The 26,328-nt window shown below is 48.2% G+C and overlaps 1 protein-coding gene across 2 annotated transcripts in view; it reads left to right on the forward strand.

Moving 5' to 3' along the window:
* The window catches only part of GRIK4 (glutamate ionotropic receptor kainate type subunit 4), a 185,739-nt gene that overhangs the window by 54,723 nt on the left and 104,688 nt on the right, over positions 1-26,328 (forward strand). Inside the window, exon 2 of one of the 2 annotated variants that reach the window (XM_039722070.1) lies at positions 8,626-8,757. The exons of the other annotated variant lie outside the window; for it this stretch is intronic. Coding sequence (XP_039578004.1) covers positions 8,676-8,757 — 82 coding nt within the window. The 5' untranslated portion in view covers positions 8,626-8,675. The remainder of the gene's footprint in view (positions 1-8,625; positions 8,758-26,328) is intronic. 2 annotated transcript variants of the gene reach the window in all.

The raw sequence follows: 26,328 nt of genomic DNA on the forward strand, positions 1-26,328 counted from the left end.
CAGCTCAGATTCTGCTCACCTCAGAGCGTCCCCAGGCCACCTCAGCTGGAGAGATCAGTTTGCATTTCCCTCTCCAAAAATCCCCTCCTGTACTGCTGTCTGCACTGCAAACTCTGCTCCGTCCCTCACCAGAGGTGCTTTAATGGAAGTGAAAGCCTGCAGAGTGGGCAGGAGTCTTCTGCTGAATTAATGTGGCATAAAATGTGTCAGGAGAGCCACTTTAAATCAGAGAGAAACAGCTGTACACAGAGGGGTTTGTGCCTGCCAGGGGTGGGGAGGCAAACAAAGCTTCTCTTCCTTTTTTAGAGATGATTTTTCACCTGCCCAGAATCTTTATCCAAGGTAAACAACCCTCAGCGTTGTGTTTTGTGCTCTGAATGGTCAAGGATTGAGGTGCTGGCCAAGGATTGGGGAACTGGTCAAGGATTGGGGTGTTGGCCAAGGATGGAGGTTCTTGCTTTATTAAGCTATAATATATTACACTAATACGGTGCCAAACAGCAGGAGTGCTGGTCAAGGATTGGGGAACTGGTCAAGGATTGGGGTGTTGGCCAAGGATGGAGGTTCTGGCCAAGAATTGGGTGCTGGTCAAAAATTGGGGTGCTGGTCAAGGATTGAGATGCTGGTCAAGAATCAAGGTTCTGGTCAAGAATCGAGGTTCTGGTCAAGGATTGGGGTGCTGGTGATGGGACCAGAGGAGCAGAGCTGCTGTGGCCGCCTCTGGCCCTGTTCAATGGCAGCTCCCTGTCCTTCCCAGCTGGGAGAAACCCTTCCCTCCCTCCTCCCACCTGCAGTCTCTCCTCTTCCCCCAGCCTGGTGGTGATTTTTCCTCTCAGATAACAGCTCCAAGCCAATTAGGGTTGTCTCACACAGTCCTCGCCGTGGGAGACCACGGTGCTTTTAACTGCTATTGTTTGTTAATAAAAATAAATCGTGGGCACCAGAGGAGGGAGGGAGGGAGGGAATCCCACTTGGGCTCGGTTTTCTCTTTTCCTGGTGGTTTTTTCAACCAGCGGATGGTCACGGCCAGGGAGGTTTTGACAGATGATGTGGGCAGGGATGTGCAGGGGTGTTTGCTCCTCTGTGCAAGGTGCAAATCATTGCTCAGCAGCTTCCCAGCGAGGGGGCCGAGGCACAGGCACAACTGGGGCCGTGCTGCTGCCAGGAGCAGGAGTTTTTGGCACAGGGATGGGGCAGCTGCAGCAGCAGCATCCCCTGAGGCTGGGGGAGCTCATCCAGCACAGCGAGACTTTGAGAAAAACAGGGAGGAGTTGGGGTGGGAGAAGTTGGAAGGGCTGATGTGAGAAGGAGAGGATCATTTCAGGCATGAAAGCACAGCCCAGGCTGGGGGATGTAGGGCCTCACCCCTCCTGTGCTCTTGGTGACACAGATTTTGTACAAACAGAGGCTCAGGTGGCTCTCCCAAGGAGGGTTACCCCAGTCAACCCCACAATTTGGTGAAAAACGGAATTCACTCCTTAGAATTTCTAAACACTTGCAATCACTAACAACATGCATAAGCTAAAACATAAATGCAAAAGCCAATATTATCCGGTCATTTCTCACAATTTCAAACATTGGGGTATTTTACTCCCAGTGCTCTGTGCATCCATCATGTTGAGTGTTTCCTCAGCAGGCACAGGATTCTTTTTGTGGAAGGCTTTAGAGGAGGGCAGGAAGGGCACAACTGCTGCATCTCTGCTCTGCCTAAATCCCCCAGCTCAAACCCACTCCCAGAATCAAGTGAGCTGCCCCAGCAAATGAGTTTTAATGCTGTAATGGGACTTTTGTGAGCCTGGCTGAGGGGGCAGGTGGGGTTTCACACTCATAATTCACTCCTGTGTGCCAGCAGAGTTCTCAAGTATTGACCCAGCCTGGGAGGGCTGATGGGCCGTGTGATAAAGCTGTGGAGGAGAGGAGAATTGAATAAAGATGTCCTGTGACTGAAGTCTCCTTGTGTTCACAGGTCCAGGGTTGATAATGCTGGGGGAAATCTGGCTCTGAGATAGCCCAGCTTGTGTGAGGAATTAGGATGGGCACACGCTGCTTTTATCTCTAAGCTGTGATAGGAAATTTGATCAGGCTTTGCTAATTCTGGGGAGGATTGAGAAGGGTGAGATGAGAGGACTCAAGGCTGGGGAGAGAGAAAGTTAAAGAAAATAATCCACAGCAACGAGAAATGTCAGCAATACATTCGTCCTTCTGCTTCACTGCCTCCAGAATTCTTTTCTCCTTGAAGTTTTCTTGCTTCTTTTTCTGGAAGTCACGAAGGGTGGAGGGGGGAAAAAAAAAGAGAAGAGAGAGATGAAAGAACACAGCTAGGGGAATGAAAATTTTAAAAAAATCCATTTAATGTATCAGCTGAGCAGGTGTTTATCACTAATATCACCTTCCCCGGGCTGTCACCTGCCCTGGTGTCACCTGGCTGCTCTCTGGAGAGGTGAGATGTGATGGGGAGCCCAAGGTTCCTTTCATCCCCTGACACCTGGGGAAGGGAGATACCACAGCTCTGTCTCTCAGCCGGGCTAAATCCATCCCTGGCACTGGTGTGAGGACAAAGAGAGGGGTGGCTGCAAGCAAAGCAGCCTCTTTAATGCTGATGAAATCTAAAAAACGAGACGTGGTTTTTATAGGAACATAGAAATTGCCAGACTGGAACCGAGCTCTGCTTCTTGTTGTTAAGTATCCTTTTTAAGCACTGGCTGCTTCCAGAGGCTCTGAGAGGAGCCTTGCCCCGAGGGCTGATTCTTCCAGCCCTCAAAAATAGGGAATTCACCAGCTCCTTGCAGCGTGAAGGGTTTACACCCCATCCAAACATTAATTTGTATTTTTTTTCTCCCTTCAAATGTAGCATTGTCATTCCAGCCATTCATTCTCTTTATAGATGCCATCCTTCCCTCAGCCTCACAGAGGTTTTTTTGACTGAGATGATACCTCGTGGTAATGATTTACCCGTGCTAATTATGCATTTTTTTGCCGAGCGAAACATATTGGTGGTGGCTTTAAATGGAACAGTTTTTCAGTTTAATTGAACTTACATCTTTGTGGCCTCGGGGCATGCTGTCAGTGGAGCTCTCCGCTCCCCCTGAGACACTTTTTGGAGCTCAGCATCAGCCACTTGTTGAGATGTTTTTCAGGTTTTTCAGGTTCTTCCCTTCTTGCCTGTTCCATTTAAACCCCAGCCTGTCTGCAGAAGAAGCTTGACACAAGGCAAGAGCTCTCTTTGCCTGTCCAAAGAATGAAAAAGCCCCGTTAAGTTGTTTGTTGATATTCCCCGACAGCTTTTCCCCCAATTCCTTGCTGCTCTGCAGCTGTTAAATTTGTTGTCTCAGCTGTGAGGATTACTCCAGCTTTGCTCGAGCTGCGTTTTCTCACCATTCATCAAGCTTCTGGTGAGGCAGGGAGAGATCCATCAACACCAAAGCTCCCTCCAAACTCCTGCTTGGGTGAAAAAAAACCCAGGAAAAAATCTGCCTGGAGAAGGTGGAATTTGCTGCCAGGTTTTTCCAGGGTGTTTGTGGTTTCTCAGCTTGCAGGAGAAGGCGTGCAGGGGGGTTTGCAGTGTGGGGTTGCATGGGGATAAAAGCAAACACGTTGGGGTTTTTGGGAAGCCTGGGCCTGGCACTGCTCTCCAGGGCAGCTGGAGATGCTGAGCCCTCTGTGGCTCCTGCTGGGGACAGATGTGGAAGGAAGAGGTTTATTGTAAAATACATTTTTTAGTTGGGGAATAACATGATTTTAGAAGGTTGAACAATTGCTTTATTAAGCTATAATATATTACACTAATACTATACTAGAAAAGATACTAAAGAAAAACTTGTGAACCTTACTAGACAGCCACGACAGCTTTGACCTAATTGGTCAATCAATCAATCAATCAATCAAAACAACTATTACTGGTATCCAATTAACAGATCTCTTTCTGTGAACAATCTCCATAACACATTCCACATGTGCCAAACAGCAGGAGCAGCAAATAGAGATAAGAATTTCTTTCTCTTCTTTCTCTGAGTTTTCTCTTCTTTTTTTGATCTTTCTCACTGCCTTCCCCAGGAGAAATCCTGGGAGAGGGAATTATGTCTCCCTCTGTTCAGAGAGTGTGAATGCCACACAGGTTCTGCAGGGTGGGGGCGTTTTTGGAGGTGGGAGAAAAGTTGATGCCCCATCCCTGGAAGTGCCCAACGCCAGGTTGGACAGGGCTTGGAGAAACCTGGGGTGGTGGGAGATGTCCCAGCCCATGGCAGATGCTTTTTAAGATCCCTTCCAACCCAAACCCACTCCATAATTCCATGAAATAACAGCAGGTTCCTCGAGTGTCCTTGTCAGGCTGTGCAGAGGGAATGAGCACAGAGGTGGCTGCTTTTCAGGATGTCTTTATCTCTGTGGCAGCTCCAGCAGAGGAGTTTTGGGGTGTTTTCTTTTAGTGATTTAACATTTTGTTCTGCCTTTTGGCTTTTTGCTCTACTGTCTAAGAATTTTTTTCTGCAGAAATCTCCAAATAGCAGGAGGCTGTGGTGATAGCAGTGAAGAAGAGCACCAGCTCATACAGTCATTAAAAATGTATCAGTGGTTTCAGAAGCAACTTGCTCCCTCTCGGAGGCAAATCGTCCATAATTCTGCTTGGTATTTAGAGACTTTTATCTCCAGAGAGAACACAAAACTCCCCAGTATAGCCCTGATTTATTTTATTCTCTTGACTTTCCAGAGCTGAAAGATGAAAAAAAAAAAATTAAAAAAAGGGGCTTAGCAGGAAAAGAATTCTGTATTTGTGCTGCACTCAGGGGTCAGCTCGTGATCCAGCAGCAGCTTCTCACAAGGCACCTCCCACCCTGAAGGACCCAGGGAACTCTTTCCCAGCCATCCCACTCTTTTTTGGGGGGGAGCAGATTGGGAATGCTCCACAGACAGCTGTCCATCAACCCAGCCTGCTGTCAGAGCAGGAGAGAGGAGCCACTCAAGCTGTGAACGCACAGCTCCTGACATGTTCTCGCTGGAAACTTCAGCAGGGGAAGTTGGTTTGATTTATTTTCAGCCAGCTGAAGATGAGTCTGGGATAAGTCATCTTCACATGCACGAGAATTAGTGAGGCAAGCTGCTAAAGAGCTTTGTCTCCTCGGGGTTTTCTTGGCTTTGTGTGGTTTTAATGAAGGAAAGTTGTCCTCCTCTCCTCTCTGAGTGGAATTTGGGGCTGCACAGGAGTGGATGCCCCAGCTGTGGCCACAATTCACCGGTGCACCTGGGTGGAACTCCTGTTTCACAGCATCTCCTGGGGAAATGAGGGACAGACGGATGCACCTTGCAGCTGGAAGGCAGCCTGGCAGGATGACAAGCTGAGCAAGGCAAAATTAATGTACAGGGAGGGTGTTTGAACTGTGCTCACCACCCTTTCATGCCTGAATTTAGGGAGGAGGCAGCAAGTGGGGGCTGGGAGGTGCAGAGGGCTGTGAGGACTGAAACACCTCTTCGTTCATTTGAGACTAACTTTGATGCTGGGCTAGGAGGAAAATCCTCTCTCCCTTTCCCTCCTGATCCTAAATCTGGGATCCCAGCATTGTGCAGGAGGGGAGGTGGGGAGTGTTCCCCTCCCTGTGTTCCCCTCCCCAGGTATTTTGCCATCACCTCCAGCAGCCAGCCTCTCCACGGGCAGGGCTTGTGGGCTCCTGTGTTTTCTGCTGTTTGGCAGCCCCCGAGGTGCATTCCCGTTGCTGACAGCTGTTCCCTGGGCCTGTGCTCCAAGCCCAAGCCCTCCTGAGGGGTGAGGTGGAGCAGCATCCCCCTGTGCTCCATGTCCCAGGTAATTACAGCCCCGCCGCTGCCGGAGCTGAGCTCAGCGGGTGCCCTGGATTTACTGCTCAGCCTGCCTGATAACTCCGAGCTGCTGATGCACAGGCAGCTGCTGCTTGCCTGGGAATCTCCTCCTCAGCCTCTCCAGCAGGCTGCAAACAGGAGGAGTAACCATGGGTCTGTCCCTCGGAGCAGGGAGTCACAGGAGCTTTTCCCTTTCCCACAAGATTGGTTGCTCCTTGTGCATTTTGTCTTTGCAGAGTCTGAAATGAGAACCCCTCCTTTCAGCCTGGTGGTTCACAGGATTATTGAGGTTGGAAAAACCCTCCCAGACCATGGAGTCCAAGCTGTGCCCCATCCCCACCTTGTCCCCAGCCCAGAGCCCTGAGGGCCACCTCCAGTGGGTCCTTGGACACCTCCAGGGCTGGGCACTCCAAACCTCCCTGGGCAGCCCCTGCCAATGTTTAACAACCCTTTCCATGGGGAAATTCCTGCTGATTCCAGCCTGAGCTCCCTTGGCACAGCTTGAGGCTATTCCCTCTCTTCCTGTCCCTGTCCCTGGGTTAAGATCCCAAATCCTCCCCTCCCATCAGGAGTTGTGCAGAGCCACAAGGTCCCCCCTGAGCCTCCTTTGCTCCAGCCGAGCCCCTTCTCAGCTCCCTCAGCTCCTCCTGGTGTTCCAGACCCTTCCCCAGATCCTCTTCTGTCCCTGATCACTCTCCAGCCCCTCCATGTCCTTCCTTTAGGTGATTCCATAGAGCTTTGGCAGGGAATGATGAGGAAGGAAACTGCAGCAACCTCCTAGAATTTCAGGCAGGCATTTCCCTCCTGTTTGGCTGGAATTTGAGGGGTTTTACCCCCTTTTCCCTGCCCTGCTCCTGGTCTGACATTCCCTACAAGATGTTTTAGTTGAGCCGTGGGCTGTTCATCACCAAGGTGTTTTGCTTTTCTCAAAATCTCAAATTTGGTTTCCTCAAAAATCTCAAAAGTGGGAACCAAAACCACTACGCAAGGAAAGCACACTGGGGGTAGCAGTACAAGAAGCAGGACCTAAAATGACCTAAAAAAAGGAGGAAAACAGGACTGTGGCTGTTGGGGAGCAGCTTCAGAGCCAGAACTGAGCACGAGGGAGCTCTTTGGGTGGCAAACCTCAAGCTGTCCTGCTGTCTCCACGGGGAAGGGATGTCTGTGTGTGTTCCACGAGCTCCAGCTCCACATTCCAGGCTGGGAGTGCAGCTGACACGACCCTGCTGTTTTGTCAATATCTTGGGAAGTTTGGAAATAGCTGCTTCAAAGTGCTCCAATGATACGTTGCTCTGCAATCTGTCTCTGCCGCTGCCAGCGCTTCTAAGTAACCAATTTCCCGTGTGTTTAACCTTTTAGGGCTTCTCTTCCCCAGGAATTACTCTGCAACTCCCACTGAAAGGAAGGGAAAGAAAAAAAAAATAGGAGAAAATTGCTATTTGCCCTTCACAGAGGTGGTTCACGATTTTCCAGGTGGTTTTTGGGGAGTTTCTAGCTTTTAAAAATGGGTTGAGAGCGCTGAAATTGGGATGTTCTTCCCATGTCTGACTGACAGCTGAGCATGAGATCCCTCAATTTTCTGGAACTGGGATGCAGGAGGTGGGGAGGAATAATCCAGGAAAGGATCCAACCCCAGGGAGTGGAGATGTCCCAGGGCTCGCTGGATTTTTATTTCTGTGGCCCTGTCTCTGCATTTCCCCTCTGAAAGGGGATGGTCCCTGTGGAGAGCGCTGAGATAAGCTGGAGGAAGTCTTAAATGTAATCTAAAAATAGATTAATTGGAAAATTGCAAGCAAAAGGCTGCGTCTTGCTCAGACAAAACTCCTGGTAGCTTCAAAGGCAGATTAAAGACTTTGCCTGTGTCAGGACTTGGTATTTGGCCCAAGAAGGAGACAAATGGAAGAGGTTGAGAATGTTTGCCAGCAGAAGAGCGAAGGGAGAGATAAGGTAACAGATGAAACACTCAAAGTCAGCATTTAAGGACATTGCTGCCTGTGGAGATAATTTTATCAACTCCAGAGACAACAGTTTTTTGCCTTTTTTTTTTCCTATGAAGTAAAATCTGCCCTTTATGAAGCTGTTTAAAATGGTATTTGTTACAAATTTGATTAGCTGTGCTGCAGGAGCCTGCTGTGGGACAGCCAGTGCCAATATCTGTGCTGATGATGAGTTTGTGGATTTTTCACCTCCTGCCCTTCATTTTGGTGGTGTTCTGACTTTGGAACTTGGAACTCTGCGTGGTTGGGTGGTGAGACAAAAAAAGAGGACAAAAAAAAAAAAAAGATGCTCTTGGTCTTGTGCTGGACCCTCTTGTTCCTGAAAGGGAGGGAAGGAGGTGACTGGAATTGTGGCAAGGAATTGGTTTCTAGTTTGGTGAGGCCCAAGTGACTTTTCCTCCTGAACCCTTCCCTCAAATCACGTTTTGCTATGAAAATGTTTTGTCCCATCCTAAAATCAGAAGCCAGTATTATATAATGAGTTGCAGGCTGCTCTCAGTGGAGAGAGAAAGGGGGGGTGGGTGAGAATAGAAGTCAGAGATGTGACTCAGTATTGATTTCCACTTGTTTTTGTTGAAACGCTAAAAATGCCAAGATGAAATATTTGGATTTTTCCTCGTGTTCCTTCCCTTTTTTTAATTTTTAAAATTTTTTTCTTGCACGGAGCTCTCTGCCCAGTTGGATTCCAAATCTTGAATAATTCATGGTCTGTAAATAGCTTCCTCCTCCTTGGGTAAATAGAGCTTTTGTCTCCGAGGCTGAGTGGTGCTGCTGGGGGGGAGCAGAGGGGCTCACGGCCGTGTTTGGTGTCTCCCTGCAGAGTTATGTCATGCCCAGACCACCGCAGGGCTCCATGAGGATTTATGGAAGATGCTCCGTGTCTTGGCGCCTCTGGTGCTCCTTCTGCTGTGGCTGATGAGGATCTGGGCCAGCCCCCATTCCCTGAGGATTGGTGAGTGCTCGCCTGGCTTGGGGTTGGGTTTATTATTCTTATTTTCTTATTAGGAACTCCTGCTATGGAGAAGCAATAAACCTATTTAGAAATTAATAAAGCCCAAGAATATCTGACTGTAGTAAGGTTGGCAACACCTTACTATATACATATATGTTTATATAATATAAATATATAATAGAATATATAATATATAAATATATATTTTACCTATAACATAAATATATAAAATATAATATATTTATATATTATATTATACAAATATATAATATATTATATATTATGTATATATAATATATATAATATATTATATATATTATATATATAATATTTAATATATAATTATTTTTATGCTTATATGTACAACTATGTTCACACAAACAAGAGCAAAACTAGATGTACAATTTACTGTGAAATAGTAATATTAATATTTAAAAAATCTACAAAGGCTTTGGTAGATTTTACCAGTCAGATGCTGGAAGTTGTGGCAGTATCACCAAGTTCACAGAGACAACACTGGCTTGTACCTCTAAAACTTGGTGTATTAGCAGAACTTGACCATTAGAAGAAGGCAAAATTTGGTGTATTAGCAGAACTTGAGCATTAGAAGAAGACAAAACTTGGTGTATTAGCAGAACTTGACCATTAGAAGAAGGCAAAATTTGGTGTATTATCAGAACTTGACCATTGGAAGAAGACTCTTTTTTTTTAATCCATATTCACTGTCTTTCCACCAGCCCTTACAACTGTACTTCCTCTGATGAGAAGATCAGAGAGAAAAAGACGTGGAGAAGAATATCTGACTGTAGTAAGGTTGGCAACACCTTACTATATACATACGTGTTTATATAATATAAATATATAATAGAATATATAATATATAAATATATATTTTACCTATAACATAAATATATAAAATATAATATATTTATATATTATATTATACAAATATATAATATATTATATATTATGTATATGTAATATATATAATATATTATATATAAAATATTTAATATATAATTATTTTTATGCTTATACGTACACCTATGTTCACACAAACAAGAGCAAAACTAGATGTACAATTTACTGTGAAATAGTAATATTAATATTTAAAAAATCTACAAAGGCTTTGGTAGATTTTACCAGTCAGATGCTGGAAGTTGTGGCAGTATCACCAAGTTCACAGAGACAACACTGGCTTGTACCTCTAAAACTTGGTGTATTAGCAGAACTTGACCATTAGAAGAAGGCAAAATTTGGTGTATTAGCAGAACTTGACCATTGGAAGAAGACTCTGGTTTTTTTTAATCTATATTCACTGTCTTTCCACCAGCCCTTACAACTGTACTTCCTCTGATGAGAAGATCAGAGAGAAAAAGACGTGGAGAACTCTGAGATTTTACAGATTAAAAACTAGTGGGGAAATGACTCAATGTAAAATGAAAATGTTTTCCCAGTGATGCTCTGGAGGGATTCTTGGAATCCTCCCTGCCTGGTGGGGCTGACAGGTGGGGCTGACACTGAGTGAAAGGTTCTCCTGCATGGTCAGTGGACACTCTGAGCTCCTCCCTGCATTTTGGGAATGTTCTGTCTCTGGTTTGTAAATGAAATGCAGTTTGTGCTGAGCTGACACACTTGCTGAGCTCCTCCCTGCCTTTTGGGAATGTTGTCTCCCTCCTTTTGTAAATGAAATGCAGTTTATGGTGAGTTTACACATTGAGCTCCTCACTGCATTTTGGGAATGTTCTCTCCTTCCTCTTGTCAATGAAATTAGTTTATGGTGAGCTGACAGACTTGCTGAAGCTTCTCCCTGCATTTTGGAAACGTTCTCACTTCCCTTTTGTAAATGAAATTAGTTTATGGTGAGTTGACAGTGTTGCTGAAGTCCCTCCATGCATTTTGGGCATGTTGTCTCTTCCTCTTGTAAACGAAATTAATTTGTGATGAGTTGACACAGTTGCTGAGCTCCTCCCTGCATTTTGGGAGTGTTCTCTCCTTCCTTTTTGTCAATGAAATGGAGTTTATGGTGAGTGGACACTCTGAGCTCCTCTCTGCACTTTGGGAATGCTCTGTCTCTAGTTTGTAAATGAAATGCAGTTTATGGTGAGCTGCCACACTTGCTGAAGCTCCTCCCTGCCTTTTGGGGATGTTGTCTCTTCCTCTTGTCAATGAAATGCAGTTTATGGTGAATTTCTGTATTTGCGTTGGTTTTCATGGTGTTGATGTTGCCCTTCCTGTGTGAATTCAAAGCCACCCCTCAAAGAGCTACTGAGCTAAAATCACCCCTGCCATGCTCTACCCCTCTCCTAAACTCCACATAAAATTAAATATTTCTCTCACAAATATATTTTCCCTCCATCACTGAGCAAGGGGGAGCAGAGTCCAGCCTGCCCCCAGCTCAAGGGTGTCACAAGAGCTGTGCAAACCCCAAAATTCCCAGTTGCAGGAAGCCCCAGGAGTCCAGGCCCCTTTGGGCTGTGCCAAGAAGCACTCAGGGAGAGGCACCATCACTTCCCCTGTCTGCCCATGTGGATTAGGGAACAGAAATCCATCCAGAACCCTCGTAATGGAGCTCACCTCCCAGAACTGACACTTGGCTGTGTTGTTTGGAAAGGAAATGCTTCCCTGGCTGCTCCCCCTGCAGCCTCGGGCTGCCTTTATTAACCATTTGTTGCAGATAAGCAGCCAATCCATTCCTGTCCCCATTTGCAACTTTCACAGGTGACACACTTGAAGTAAAATTACCTCTCCCCTCCACTGGTGGAGCATGAGGCAGCTCAGGAAATATGGGGAGGGAGGGTGTGAGCTGGCAGGAGCCTGGGAAGGGCGGCTGGGTGTTTTATGTCCCTGGAATCCCTGATTCATGTGGAGCACTCCCTGCACGCTCCCAGCCCTGCTGCCTGCATTTCACCTTGATGGGCACATCCTCCACTCGAGGCAGCAGGCAGGGATGGGGATGGAGAGTGAATTATCAGGATGCTGAAGGTGAAAATCCTTCATTTTGCTTCAGGTCCCATCTTTTCTGGAGCACTGTGGGGTTTTTGGGAGCATGGAAAAAAAAAAAGGGGGAGATCTTTCAGCAGCACAGAGCTGCAAACCTGGGGTCAGTTTGCTTCCCACCTCCCCAGAGTGAAAGGTCAAAGTGTTTGAGATCCTGAACCATTGAAAGAAAATCCTTCATTTTTATTTGTCTCCAATCTTTTTTGGGAGCCCTGTGGGGTTTTTGGGAGTGAGGAAGAAAAGGAGACCTCCTCTGACAGCACAGAGCTGCAAACGTGGGGTCCGTTTTTTTCCCACCTCCCCAGAGTGAAAGGTGAAGCTGTTTGAGACCTGGGACTGTGATTTTCAGCTTTTAAGGACTGGAAACTCAAATCTGTGCAGCAGCTTCCAGGTGGGAATGGCAGCTGCCTTCAGCTTGCTTTGGTGTGGGGGGTTTGATGAGTGTTGTTCCTTCAAGCCACAGTTTCATTTTTACGGCGCCTCCAACAAAAAAGTTAATAAAAATAAAGTGCAGAATAAAAAGAGGGAGAAAAATATGACCAGCAGCCCTGAAATCATTCCCAAATGCATGCTTTTGGCAAGGCAGGGAGATATGGTATCTAGCAACATAAATCAATGCTCTGCATAGGGAAGGAAAAACAGGCCAGCAAGAACATTTAAATATTCAAAGAAAATGCGAACAGAGGTTTAAAACAATCCTGGAAACCATCTGATAAGGGGCTGCTGAAATGCACAGGGATGTGCTCAGTAATGGGAGGTGAGCTGGGCAGTGTCAGGGTGGGTTCTTCACCAGGAAAAAGAGATTATTCCCTGCAGCTCCTGCCTTCCAGGCAGAAGGGAGCTCGGTGGTGCTGAGTCAGGGACACTTGGCTTGGGAACCGAGCCCTGAGCTTCCCTGCTGCTGCTTTTTTGGGGTTTGGGGTGGATCTTGGCCCTGGCAGCTCTCAGTGGAGTGGAGAGGCAGCAGATTGCTTCATCTCTGAGTGAGTTTGTGCTGGCCTGGACAGGACCACAGCGAGTGTTGCATTGCAGTGAGCTGGAGAGGCATCATCTGTGCAAGGAATTGAGCAGAATGTGGGCTACAGGGTCACCTTCCCCGTGCCTTTGGCTGCCGAGGAGCAGCCTGGAGGCTCCTGAACGCTCTATTTCTCTCCTTGATACACAGAGAGGAAAAGCCATCAGTGCAGACTTGTTCTTTCAGCCTTACATTGTTTGTTCTCTTCTGATGTAGCCCTGGAGAAACTCTACTTGCTCCTGCTTTTCTGGAGACCTTGGTGGGGAAATCCAGGTGTAAAAAAGCTGTATTTGGAATGGTGATGTTTTACTGAGGATGTCTTTTGTCAGTCAGCTCCCTGCTCTGTCTGGGTGAATTATTATCTCCATGGACCTCAAAAGCTGGGTCGGATCAGGGAGGGAAGGAGCAGGCAGGGATGGGAGTGTTCTCAACAGCTTTAAGAACTCTCAGAGGGAAGGAATTGCCTCCAGACAGCCTGGAGCCCTTGGAAGAACCAGTGCAAGGCCTCCCAAAATATCCTGGGAGTTCTTGCACAGGTTGTGTTGCATCCAGCCACCCCAAAAACCAAAAATCATCAGCTCCCTCTTTCCCTCCAGGGCAGCATCTCCCCTGGCCCTGCTTTCCTGCAGCACACATCGTGTGTGGGAGCAGTTCTGGGTTTGTTTTTTGCCTGTTCACTCATGCTGAAGGAGGTGTCAGGAAATTTGCCTGAGTTATTTACTGGGTTATTTACTCGGCCTCGCTGAGCAGAGCGTGGGGGCCCTAAATTGGCATTTTCTGGCTTGATTCATTGGGTGTGATAAAGAAGCTCATTTAAAATTCATACCCCAGCCAAAATTGTAGTTTATCCATGGAATTGCCCTCACCAGGAGCAGGATCAGGAGCCCTGACAGAGGATTTGCTGACAAACTCCTTGTGAGGCCACCTGAGCCTTTCAGGATTGTCTCTGCCTGTCAAAATCCCTTCCCTGCCTCTGTCTCCCAGCTCTGCAAACTTCACACAACTCCAGCATTTAAGGGTGTTTTTTTGGGTGAAACTTGATGTTTTCCTGCCCCACACCCACGGACTGGGCACCCACCTCTGGCTCAGCTGTCACTGCTGTCCCAGTGCTTTGTGGTTCCATCCAGAGAAACAATTTGTGCTCCAAGTGCTCATGAACCCCAGCCTGATGCTGGGGTGTCACTGGAACTGTCACTCTGGGCAGTTTGTCCATGTTTCTAGGCATGATTCCAAAATTCTGGAGTGCCTGAAGGGCTGTGAATCTCCCGCGTCTGCTCTGGTTTCTGGTTCTGGAACTACAATCACAGGATCTTGGAGTGGTTTAGGTTGGTTTAAAGATCCAGTTCTACCCCCTCCCCACTATCCCAGGCTGTTCCAAGACCCAGCCTGGCCTTGGGCACTTCCAGGGATCCAGGGGCAGCCACAGCTGCTCTGGGCACCCTGTGTCAGGGCCTGCCCACCCCCAATATCCCATCTAAACCTACTCTTTTTGAGTTTTAAGCCGTTTTGCCTCATCCTGTCACCCCAAGTCCATGTAAAACATCTCTCTCCATCTTTCCTGCAGCTCCTTCAGGCACAATGAGGTCACCCCAAAGCTTCTCTTCTTCAGGCTGACAATCCCAATTCTCTCAGCTTTTCACTGAAGATGTTCTTGGGGACCCCCCAGAGCTGTGGGAAAGCCCTGGCACTCAGCTCTGTGTGCTGAAGGGGGTGGGAAGAGGCAGAGTGGAGCTTTTCCTGCATCACTGTGGTTGTGTGGTGCCCCTTTGTCCCCAGCCCACCCCTCTGCCAGGGCTGTGGGTAGCAGAGCATCGTTTGCACAGCCCTGAATCCCTGTGCAGTCCCCTCCTGAGGTGTTTATTATACACTAAACCACTTTGGCAGTGAGCAAAGGCCCCAGGGCTGCCCTGTTGGTGCAGTTTGTCCTAAGGTGTGTCTGAGCTGGAGGGCTGAACCAAGGCAAAAATGAGCATTACTTGCGAGGTAAAAAAGAGCAATAACAGCAGTGGAATTTGGGATAGTTAGCTCAGCTCCCTCAGGACACACAGGATTCTCCTGCAGGCACTGCAGGGAAGATCCCACAAGGCAGAATTAGCATTTTAAAGGGTGCTGGTGGCTCTGATGATGAAGGTGCTGGGGAAGGAGGACGCTGATGTCAGCAGGTACCAAATTCTTCCTCCCAGGTGTCAGGAGGAGCTGGTGGGGGGAGAAGCCCAGCTGTGCCTTTCACTGTAGGCAGGCAGTGTGGCTTTGTGGCAGATTTTGTGCCATCCCCAGCTCCCCACCTCCTGTTTGCAGCTGGCTCACACAGCTTGAAGCTCCCCTTCTCCCTCCTGCTGGAAACATTTAACACACACAAAGCACAAACTCCTTTCCTGCTGTAGCTCTGCCTGAGCCAAGCCCTTTGTGGATGCTCCTGATGGATCTGGGATGAAGTGGCCGTGGATTTGCTGCTCCCCAGCAGAGGAATGGCCTTACCCTGGCTTTGAAGCCAGCCAGGCTGCTGGGATCAGCTCAGAGCACAGGAGCAATCTGCAGGGCTCACATGGTGGTGCTGTTGCTGGAAAACCTCCCCACTTGTCATTAGGATTAGTGGTTAATCCCAGCCTGGCTTGGGGAGTGGGGTGGGAGGAGGGTGTAGTTATTGGGATACAATATTAATATTTTCTCCAATATTAAAAAGAGCCAGTTAAATTCATTAAAGCGAAGTAGTTTTGCAGTTATTTATCATTTGCTGCTGGGGACTGGTGAGAGGTAGAGGAAAATATGATATTCATCTGCTATCTGGTCTTTTAATTTTGTTCTGATTATTCTTCTTGGAGAACGATGTCTTATTTATGGGTTCTGAGTTATGTGCATAAATATTTTTTTTTTCTAAATCACCTGTACAGATGCCAGGCCCTTCAGCAAAGCCTCATTTAGACTAACAGTGAATCACAAATGGTTTGGGTTGGAAGGATCTTAAAGATTACACAGTCCCAACCCCCTGGCATAGACAGGGACATCTTCCACTGGGTCTGGTTGCTCCAAGCCCTGTCCAACCTGGCCTTAGACACTTCCAGCATCCAGGGGCACTTTTTGTCCTTGGATTCTTTGCAGTTCTCCCCAGGTATTCTGTTCCTGTGCTCCAGCACTGCGAGGAGTGGCTGTCACTGCCCCCTCTCCTTCACCCTCCCTGTCCTGAGCCACCTCCTGAAGGCCACTCATCCACGGAGGCTGCTCAAGGATAAAATGAAACGTTTTTTTCAGGAAAAGGCAACTGAAAGTGTTCAAAAAGGGGCTGGTGACTGGTGCAGTCATTTATCTACCCTGCTTTTCTCTGGAACGATCTGGTGAAAGGTGTTTTCTTGAAAGCTTTTGCTGCAGGACGTCAGAGCAGGGTGCTGAGTCTCAGCCACGGTCGGTGGTGGATGTTGGGCGGTCTCCAGGAGGTTTGCACGTTATTCCCACTAAACCTGTGGGTGCAGCTCCTCCTGGGGCTGTGCTCAGCACCCTGGCAGCCTGCAGAGGCAGGATGAGGCTCATTAGCACCGTGGAAGTGTGAGCAAAAACTGCGGGAGGAGCGCGAGCGCTTCCGAGCGGGAACCGCGACCGGCCGCGAGCGGGATCTTGAGGGGTGCGGGAACCCCCAAGGGATGCACAAACCCCGAGGGATGCACAAACCTTGCATCCTTGATTTGGTTTTCAGCAGCCAGAGAGGCCTTTCTGGCAGATTGACACGATTGGGTATCAAAGAGGGAGGGACTGGTGGTTTCCTCCACCGTGGGTGTTTGTACGCAAATTTTACGCGGTCAAGGTTGGATGGGTTTGGCTTAAAAATCAACGGAGCTTCATCCTGTAGGGAAACTCCGTGGAGAAAAGAGGGATTTGGTGCATAGCAGGGAACCTCCGTGGGGAAAAGAGGAATTTGGTGCAGAGCAGGGAAACCCCATGGGAAAAAGGGGGATTTGGTGCAGAGTAAGGAAATTCCATAGGAAAAAAAAGAGGAATTTGGTGCATAGCAGGGAAACCTATATGGGAAAAAGGGGGATTTGGTGCAGAGTAAGGAAACTCCACGGAAAAAAAGGGGGATTTGGTGCAGAGTAAGGAAACTCCACGGAAAAAAAGGGGGATTTGGTGCAGAGTAAGGAAATTCCATGGGGAAAAAATAGGGATTTGGTGCAGACTAGGGTAACTCCATGGGAAAAAAAGGGATTTGGTGCAGAGCGAGCTGCCCTGCAAGGAGAAGGTGTCCAGGCACGAGGCAGATCATGCCCAGCAAAGCAGTGCCCCTTGCCTGGTGTGGGAGGGCTCTGCCTCTCTCCAGGCTGCAGCTTTGCCACATAAAACATAATGAGCTCCTCGTCTCCAGCGGAGGAATCCGGCGCTATAATAATATGAATAATAAATAATAAGCAGATTTATATTTTAGATCAGTGCCACAGGGCACGGAGTGAGGAGGCACAGGGAGGGAGTCAGCCAGACAGATCATCTCTTTCCATCTTTTGCACCTCTGTGGCAGAGTTATTTTTCCTGATCTGTTCCTATTCATTAATGTCCGAGAGGCAGGTTATATTACCCACCCCAGGAGGCCTTTAAGCTTTGTTTTGATTCATTATATATCCACATACATATTATATAGATATAGATCTCTCTGTGCAGAGCAGCTGGATGGGGAAAGCGGCTGGTAGTTATGGAAAAGAGCCACGTTACTTAAGCAGCAAATCAACGTTCTATTTCTTCACTCTCTTGTTTATTGAAAGCCATTTAGCCACCAGCACGGGGGAAGCTCTGGTGCCCCTGGGCACAGCAGCAGCTGCTGCCCTGGCCTGTGTGGCTTTGTGGTTTTGGAAGGTGACTGGGTTGGAAGCAGGTGCTAATTCAGTAGGAAAAGGGAGATTTAAGGAGAGGAGCCAGGGGTTGGTCAGTGGAAAGGTGACATTTATCTCTTCCAGGCACAGTCCTGAGCTGTGGCAGGGTGACAGAGGACAGGCATGCATAGGTACATGTGCAGAATTTTGTATCAAATGTCTGGTTTTTTACATTTGTTCCTGAATATTAAACATTCTCCTGGAGCCAAGGATCAAGATCTGAGAGTCATGTAACTTGTTTTATATCTAAATACTGTTCCTGCCCCTGGGCAGCACTTTGTGTATTTAGCTGCTGAGCCACTTTCAATACAGATCTTTTTGCTTCACACAGAGGAAGCTACTGATAGCAAGATCTACTCTGCAATTTCTTTCATTATTTTTTCATATATATATATGAATAAAAAAGTCAATTACATGAATGAAAGATCCTTGGTTGCCTGCCTAAACAGCTGCCAAAATGAATTCCAACTCGGAGCCAAATTCAGCAAAGCTGGAATTTCTGCAGAGAGCTCCAGTGTGGCGTGAGATGGGATTGTGCAGGAGGCTGCATTACAGATTCCTGCTGCCCAGCCCCTCGCCCCTGGCTATCTGTGTGGGCAGCCAGCAAGGATGGATTTCACTTCTTTTAGGGCTGGATTAAACCTCCTCCTCAGAGCCACCACGCTGCCAGGCAGCTGCCTTGGCACCCAGAGCACCTGGAACCCGGTGCCAGCCTCGGTGATGCTTGGAGCTCCAAATCCCTTCCTCCCCACAGACCAGTTAATTTCCCTGTAAGGAATCAGCTGAAGTGAGCAGGAGAATTTGGGGGATGTGGGCAGGAGTTGTGTGGAGTTAGAAACCCTGGATAAGCACAGAGGGGAGGCAGATCCTCCACAGAGGCAGGAGCAGTTCTGGGAATGACTCCTGAGGATGGGGCACCTTGGAATGCCTGGCTGAAGAGCATGTTCCTCGTTTTTAGGGAAATGCAGGTCTGTAGTGACCACAATGTGATCTGAAGGTCCTTTTCGGGCAGTGAGGGGGAGCAGAGCCTTGCAGATTTTAGGTAGATGCCAAATTTCCTCAAGCTGAGTTGAGATAAAGCCGAATTTGTCACCGGGGAGCTGTTGGAACCTTTGTGGGAAGGACAGGGAGAGGATGGCAGATGGGAGAAGGAAGACAAAGAGCCACTCCAGCCTGTTGGAGCAGAGCTCAGATCCCACCCTGGGAGTGCAAGGAGGGCTCTTTGTGCTCAGGGCTTTTTCCTCCTGCTCTGTTTCTCTTGGCACGTCCCCTCGTCCTTGCTGTGTGGATGGGTGGATTGCAAGCTCAGGAGCTCTCCAGGCTGCCACGTGCCCAGAGCTGAGCTCAGTGAGGTGTTTAAGCCCTCTTGCTGAGCTTTAGGCACTGCAGGGCTGCTGGGCAACCTTCCCAGAAGAGGAGCTTTGACCTAGCAGGGCACTTCTCTGGAGTGCCCCTCTGCAGCTAATTGCTGCTGGCTCGGTGTCAGATGAACACAGCCCCTGAGAGGCTGAAATCCCAAATTGCCCTGGCTCGGATTCAGCAGCTCCCACTCTCCATCTCCAGGTGTTAGGGACACACAGCACTTGGAGAAGTCCCAATCCCAGAAATGGAGAAAGAGCTGCTGACAAAGCAGGGGGGAGTGGTGGGTCCTGCCCTTCCCTTGCCCCAGCTTTGTGCTCCTCTTCCTCCTCTTCTGCCTCACAGAGACCTCACTGTGATCAGATCAAAGCTGAAAAAAAAATAAAAGAGTGGGGGAGAAGAGAAGGATGGAAAAGAAAACCACTGGGGAAAAGGGAAGGATGGAAAAGAAAACCACTGGGAGAGAAGAGAAGGATGGAAAAGAAATCAACTGGGGGAAAAGAGAAGGATGGAAAAGAAAAGCATTGGGGGAAAAGGGGAGGATGGAAAAGAAAACCACTGGGGGAAAAGGGAAGGATGGAAAGACCTGAGAGAATGAAATTTGTGATTTTCTGTGGGGAAAAGCAGGGGAACATTTGGGAGAGAACACCCAGGGCACAGTTCATGGTAGAAAGGGCAGGGAAAATGGAAAATAGGGGCCTTTTGTTATTGGGGCAACCATCCCAGAGCATTGTGTCACACCAGGGTGGCATCATAGCCCAGAGCCCTTCCTGGGGGTGTTGTTTGGAGAGAGGAGGAGTGTGGGCAGTCTGGGAAGCAGCAGGTGAAGATCCAGGCTGGAGGAGAGCTCGGAGAATGCAGATGTGACAGCAGAGAGGTGGAGCTGGGAGGGATCCGGGAGCAGCAGGAGCAGCTCAGCCTGGCCTGGCCCTGACTCCAGCCCTGCCAGACAAGGGCTGGGGATGTCAGGCTGCAGGATGTCAGGATGGCTTCTTTTCCTTTCCATCACTAATGAATTCCTCTTGCACCTCCAGCCACTGGAGGGGCTTTGGAACTAAATGGAACTTTATGTGAAAGTGATGGCTGCATGTCAATGCTGTTGTTGAAGCCAATTTGGGAGCTGGAAAGTGCTAAAAGAATTAAGATTGTTAAATGGAAATAAGTCTACTTGGTTGAGATAAAATAGGGCTTAAATGAGTGAAATTATCAGTGGATTACCCTTGTTAGAGCACTGCCTTATTTAATAAACTGGGTTTTAATCTGCTGTGAGCATTCCTGAAGGGAAAGCTCAGCCTGTGGAGGTGCAGGGGTGTGAGGGAGGGGAAGCACCAGCTGTGCCATCATCCTCCAGGATGGAGCCACAGGAGGCAGAACTCGCCCAGGAGTGCTTTGTACTCTCACAAGGAGATCTTTGTTTGGTCTTGTTGATCTTTGTTTGAGTTTCTCTTGCTGAATTGGGGTGGGATCACCTTGGTACCTCTGGGTCCCTCATGTCCCTGGGGAGCATTTGCAGAGCAGAGCCACGCAGTGCTGCATCCTTCTGGGGTGAACGGGTGCACTCAGAGCTCCCTGGAGCCCTGGCAAGGGGTGATGAAGAGGGAGCAGCCTCGTGCTGCATTTAGCAGGGAACAAAAATGCTGGAAACCTGTGGAGTGCTGCAATTTTACCCCAAGAGAGAGTGTGGTTATTATTAATGAGCACTGATTACCTGCTGCTGCAGGAGCAGAGGTGTCACAGAAGAGCAGCCAGGTGCTTTGGGCCAGCTTCACCTGGGCACCTGGCTGAATGCAGGTGTCACCTGTCACCTCTCATGTGCTCCTGGCCCATCTCTCTGTGGTGGCAGCTCCAGATGCTTCCAAAATTGCCTGTGGAGGGAAGGGCCTGATTTCTCTCAGCACTTTTGGGACTCTGCTCTTGGCTGCTGTCACCTCTGAGCCTGGAGGTGACAGTCCCTGGCCTAGGGGGGAGCATCAGCTACAAGGGGCAAAAGCACAAGGAGGGATGAGGCTTGGTTTTCTTCTTAGTTGTGCAGCCCTGAGCTTTCAGAACATCTCGTGTTCTTTGCTTGGAGGATTCATGAATTTTCTTTCTTTTTTACAGTCAGTTTTGAGAGAGAAATCAAGCCATGAGTGGGTTGGGAGGCCCAGGTGGGATGCAGGAATCCAGGATCAAATTCCAGCCTTGGGGTATCCAGGTTGTGGGTAACCCACCTGGATTATGCTCTTGTCTGTTCAAAGGATCTGTCCTCCATAAATATTCCATTTTTTGGTAGCCTTGTTGTTGCCAGAAGGGCTGATAAATCTACAGGCAGAGCTGAGCCCATCCTGGATTTTATCTCCTTTCGTGGGCTTGTCCAGCAGCCTGGTCTCTATAAATGCCAAAAGTTCTTGAGTCTCATGCAGCTGAAGTTGTGTTCAGGGGGAATTCAGTGCTGGAAGAAAGCAAGGAAGGGTCTCTGTGTCCCCACTCCTCTTGTATCTTCTGGGTTCCCTGACATTGGGAGTAAATGAAAGAATCTGACTTTTTTTGGGCATTCCTGGTTCACTGGGGGCCCTGCTGCAGTGGCAAGAACTTTCTCATTCCAGCCATGCTCAGAAATCCCCTGATCTTAATGATCACAGCAGACAAAGCAAAAATCAGTGGAGCTGGCAAAGAAATACCTTGCAGTGCTCGAGCAAAATCACAAAGCCCAGATGCCAGTTTTTTAGGGCCAGGTGAGGCTGCAGTGGCTTTGCCCAAGTCCCCAGCAGGACCAGTCTTTGCAGGCCCTGTGCTTGGCACAGCTGAGGAGCACCAACAAGGCAGGAGATGGTTCTGAGCTGCCCAACTCCAACTTTGGAGCAGAAATCTCGATTTCCTCTGCTGTGGTTGAAACCCTGCTCTTCCCTCCTGCTTTTAAATCCCATGGAGCATCTCATTAGGAGCAAATGATGCCTCAGGCAAGTGGAGCTGTAGAAAAGTAATCTTTATTAAGCACCCTCAGTGGTCAGAGCTGCTTGATGAGCTCTGGAGTTTTATTTGCAGGCAGCTTGGGTTGTTGTTGGGCAGGAAAAGGCTTTGAGCTCCCTCCAGCCCCTGTTTTCTATTTCTGCCCTCAGTCCCTCCAGCCCTGCAACACTGCTGGCAAAGCTGTGGACACTGAGGACAAAATGAGTGAAAGCTCGAGTGGGATAAGTCAGGAACATGAGAAGGGATTCGGGGTGCCTGCAGCTAGACACAGACACAGATTCCCCTGGAAAAAAAGGGGTAAAGAACCCACAGACTGATGAGGCTTTCTGCTGGTGATGGATTGAAGAGCTCTGGAAAATAAAGGGGTGTGAGTGAAGGTGTTCACACCTCAGGTGACCCTGAGGCTGCTGCTGCACAGGGTGGGATCTTTCCAGCCTGAGCTGAAAATCTGTAATTTCTGCTGCCTTTGCTCTTCCTCCTTCTCACAGAATTCCCAGAGCAGCTCTGGCTGCCCCTGGATCCCTGGAAGTGTCCCTGGCTAGGCTGGATCACCCTGGGGTGCTGGAAGGTGTCCCTGCCCATGGCAGGAAGATGATTTTAAGTTCATTTCCAACCCAGCCCATTCTGGGATTTTATGATTTCCTGGTTGCTGCCCTTCTGAATGACAAACTGTGGCTGTTTGTTGTCCCGGGGCTGTCAGATTTCATTGTGAGGAAATGAGAAGCATTTTCAGGCATTAGCTGGCAGCACGGAGAGTTTTAGAGTAGCAGTTCATGCCACTGAACATGCTTTTGGAAGATGTGTCCTCATGCTTGGAGAATCAATTAACCTCGAAACCATTTGGTGGCTTGGTTTGAAGAACACTGGCTCTGAGAATTTCCTCTCCTGCTGCTAAAATCAGCCACATTCAGCATGAAGCATGGATGGTTTCTAGCACAGAAAGGTGAAGTGAGAAAAAACAATAAAATAAAATAACAGCACAATGTCAGAAGAAATGCAAAAAAAAAAAAAAAAAAAAAAACCAAAAAAAAAAGAGAGACAATAAAATAAAATAACAGCACAATGTCAGAAGAAATGCAAAAAAAACCCCCAAAAAACGAAAAGAAAGAGGATCTGTGTGACTAAAACCCTTCTGAAAACCAGTCATTTGCTGAATATATTTTGTTTTAAATGTCCTGGCTCTGTTCTGTGCTCTTCCCCACCCTCCCCATCTGGAAAGCCTCCAGCATTATCCGTGCTTGAGAAAGCAGCACTGGCTAGAGCCAGCACCTGCAGGGAGCTGCAACAGGTTCCTGGCTGCCTGCTTGGTGGTTTTGGGGCTTTTTTTGGGAGGAAAAGGAGAGTGATCTGTGCACAGCAGTGGGAAGGGCATCCTCACCTGCTCTGCTTGCAGGGTCAGGACAAAATCTCCTCTAATGCTGGAATATCATCCCTTCCCTGCTGCTTTTATGGATTTCTCTGCCAGAGCTGAATTAAAGCAGCTTTGGGGAAAAAGGGCTGCAACCTCCTTGACCTAAAGTTCTCACCCCAGCAGCTTCATCCTCCCCCCTTCCACAGTGGGCTCCGGGAGGGTGGATTTTGCTTTCAGTTGCAAAAAGTGAAAAATACAGAGGGATTGAATGCAGACATTGCTGCTTACATCTCTCTCACCTCTTTTTCCCTTCTGATTCTGGCAGCAGAGCTCAGCCCTGAGTTTTGACGTGTTCTGGATTAAACATTTCCAGAGAAGCACCAAATTCTGGCTTCCCCTTCTCAGAAAATCATTCCCTGGATACTAAATCAGAATGGGTTCAGTTAAAAAGCTGAGAATCCAGAAATGTCAAATATTAACACTGGGTTTAGGTGTTTTTCCAGGCAGGTTATCAACACCTGAGCAGGTGGATTTCTTGTTGCACTGAGAGCACCAGGGGCTGAGAGCTGTGGTTGTTCTACAGAGCTCTGGCTGGTTTTTTTCTGCTTTTTGTAATCCTGGGCACGCCACACTCATGCTTTGGATTTCAGTCTCAGCTTGCTAATCTGCTTTCTGACCTATAGAAGAAAATAGCTGGTAATTATTTGTTTACTTTGTGCAATTCAACTGTGCAAGAGCTTCCTTAGAAGAGCCGGGCTGGGTGATTAGGAGGGGAGGTTTATTTTATTTTGGTTTAGTTTATTTTCCTTGGCATGTTGTCCTTTTGTTTGGAAGGGCTGAATTTCTTGGGGGGGTTTTGCCTTTTTGAGGAGGATTGAACTCCGTGGCTGTGTTAAAGAGTAAAAAATGAAGCAGAGAGGGGTTGTGAGGGGCTGAAAAGTCAATTTTTACGTGCTGTGTTGTCAGAGTTTGGGAGATGAGGCTGGCCTGAGGCTGTGAGCACAGCACTGTCACCCTGATGGATTTGGATGGACTGTAAGGCACAACCTGGGCTCATTTTCCCCCAAATTATTCCTCAAATTCACTCTGACCCCACGCTGCACTGCAGTTCTGTGAAAGCAGGAGGGTGCTGAGCATCTTGCTGTCTGCAAAAACCTCTCTTCTGGGCTGGGATTATTCAACTAATCTCGTGATTATGGTGATAATCCCCTTTGCAGTGACGCCCCTCTCCAAGGAGCTTTTCCCTCGGGCCCTTCCAAGTCCCAAATCCCATTTTCTCCTAATGCTGAAGTGCTCTATATTAAATTAAGGCACTCTCAGGGATCAGAGGTGTAAAAGTCCCGTGGTATTTAAAGCTTTGGAGTCTTTTCCTGACCGACCTCCTGGGGCTCGTGGTGGGGATGGAGGAGAGGGGCTCTGCTCTTGGAGAAGAGATGGATTTTTACATTTTCCGCCTTGTTTTTGGAGCAGAACAAGCTGTGGGCAGTGCCCCAGCCTGGCCAGCGATGCCCTGAGGGCCAGATGATTCCAGGTAGGATTTTCCTGCTGGGAAAGCAGCTCCTTTCCCTCTCCCGCTGCCAGGTGCTCGGCGGCAAATAAATATTTTGCTCACAACTCATTGGAGGTGGCATCTAACCAGATGTGCTCTCACTTGGTGCGGCAGGAGATTTATTTGGTTGTCCATTTATAGCTTATTATTTCCTGCTGTCTCCCCCCTCCCCAGCCTAATAGCAGTTTGCTATCCACCAGGGTATACATTTTCTTCTGATTAAGTGCCGCTTAGCCGTTGGCTGCTTGCTCATTTTACTTTTATAGACACATTTACAGAGGCACAAGCGCCCAGGAGCAAGGGTAAGGAGAATGGAGACTCGCAACAGCTTGATTAGATTGGATTTTAATAAAGTTTCCAGCTAAGCTGCAGCACAACTATTCCTCACTGTGCTGATGATCTCCAGAGGTTCTTTCAGCCCTGATTACTCCGTGCTGCTGGACAAGGGGTTGGACAGCTCCTCACCTGTGCAGTGGGAGAGGATTCCCATGGAATCCTTGACCAGCAGGGATCTCTGAGCTCTGAACACCTCCGAGCTCGTCTCTCAGGGGCGAGGAGAGATTTTTTTTATTTCCCCCCATCTTTCCAGAGCTGCTAATTAGTCGCAGATGATGAGATAATTTATAAAAATTAGGAGCGATTTTCCCTCATTGTGCTAATATAGCTTGGCAATAAAACTGCTCTTTTAAGGGGGTGACTTTTCCCTAATGCAGGGATCAAGGCTAAAAATACATCCCCGTGGATGTCAGCAGAGAGGGGGAGCGCGCTCCATCACCGCGCGCGAGGAGCTCTTCCACAAGTTCATCAGAACCACGAGAATGAACTCGAATTGAAATGCAAATCCCAGCCTGGCTGTTGGGGAAGGAGCTGCTTGATGGTGTCACCTTGGTGGCAGGGAGGAGGGAGCAGGCACAAGGCAGCTGCTGTGGCAGGAGGCTGGAGCAGCCAGCGCGTGTGACGTGGGGGTTTGGCAGGGGAGCAGCACGGGGAAGGTCGCTGCTCTCCCCTTCCCCAGCAGTGACAGTGACTCAGTGCCAGCTCCCCACGTCACCAGGCAGGAGCAGCAGCTCGCAGGGACGGCCACCAGAGCTGTGTTTTGTCTCCTGGGTGCAGAGGGGGCTCAGCAGCGCAGGGAATTGGAGCTGGAATTTGGAGCAGCTGGACTTGTCTCCTTAAATCCTTTCTTCTGGTATTGTTGCAAGAATCTTGTCAGTCATTTATCTACTTGGATATGTCATATCTATTTATTTAGGTATCTTTGCCTCTCCTATGGCACTGGGACACATTCCACGTTCACTGCAGAGCTGGTGTTCAAACCTTTCTCATGGATTCCCCTGATGGGAACCCTAAAAACCCCTAAAAGACCCCTAAAGACCCTTAAAAAGTCCTGTGCTGGCAATCAGAGATGGACGGGACTCTTGGTTTTTCAGTCTTCAGATTATTGTTTATTTTCTCTTATTACAAGTTCTGCACCTCCATCCTAAAAACTCAAAACTCT

Source organism: Passer montanus, unplaced genomic scaffold (genome assembly GCF_014805655.1).
Source record: "Passer montanus isolate IOZ18808 unplaced genomic scaffold, ASM1480565v1 scaffold47, whole genome shotgun sequence".
NCBI lineage: Eukaryota > Metazoa > Chordata > Aves > Passeriformes > Passeridae > Passer > Passer montanus.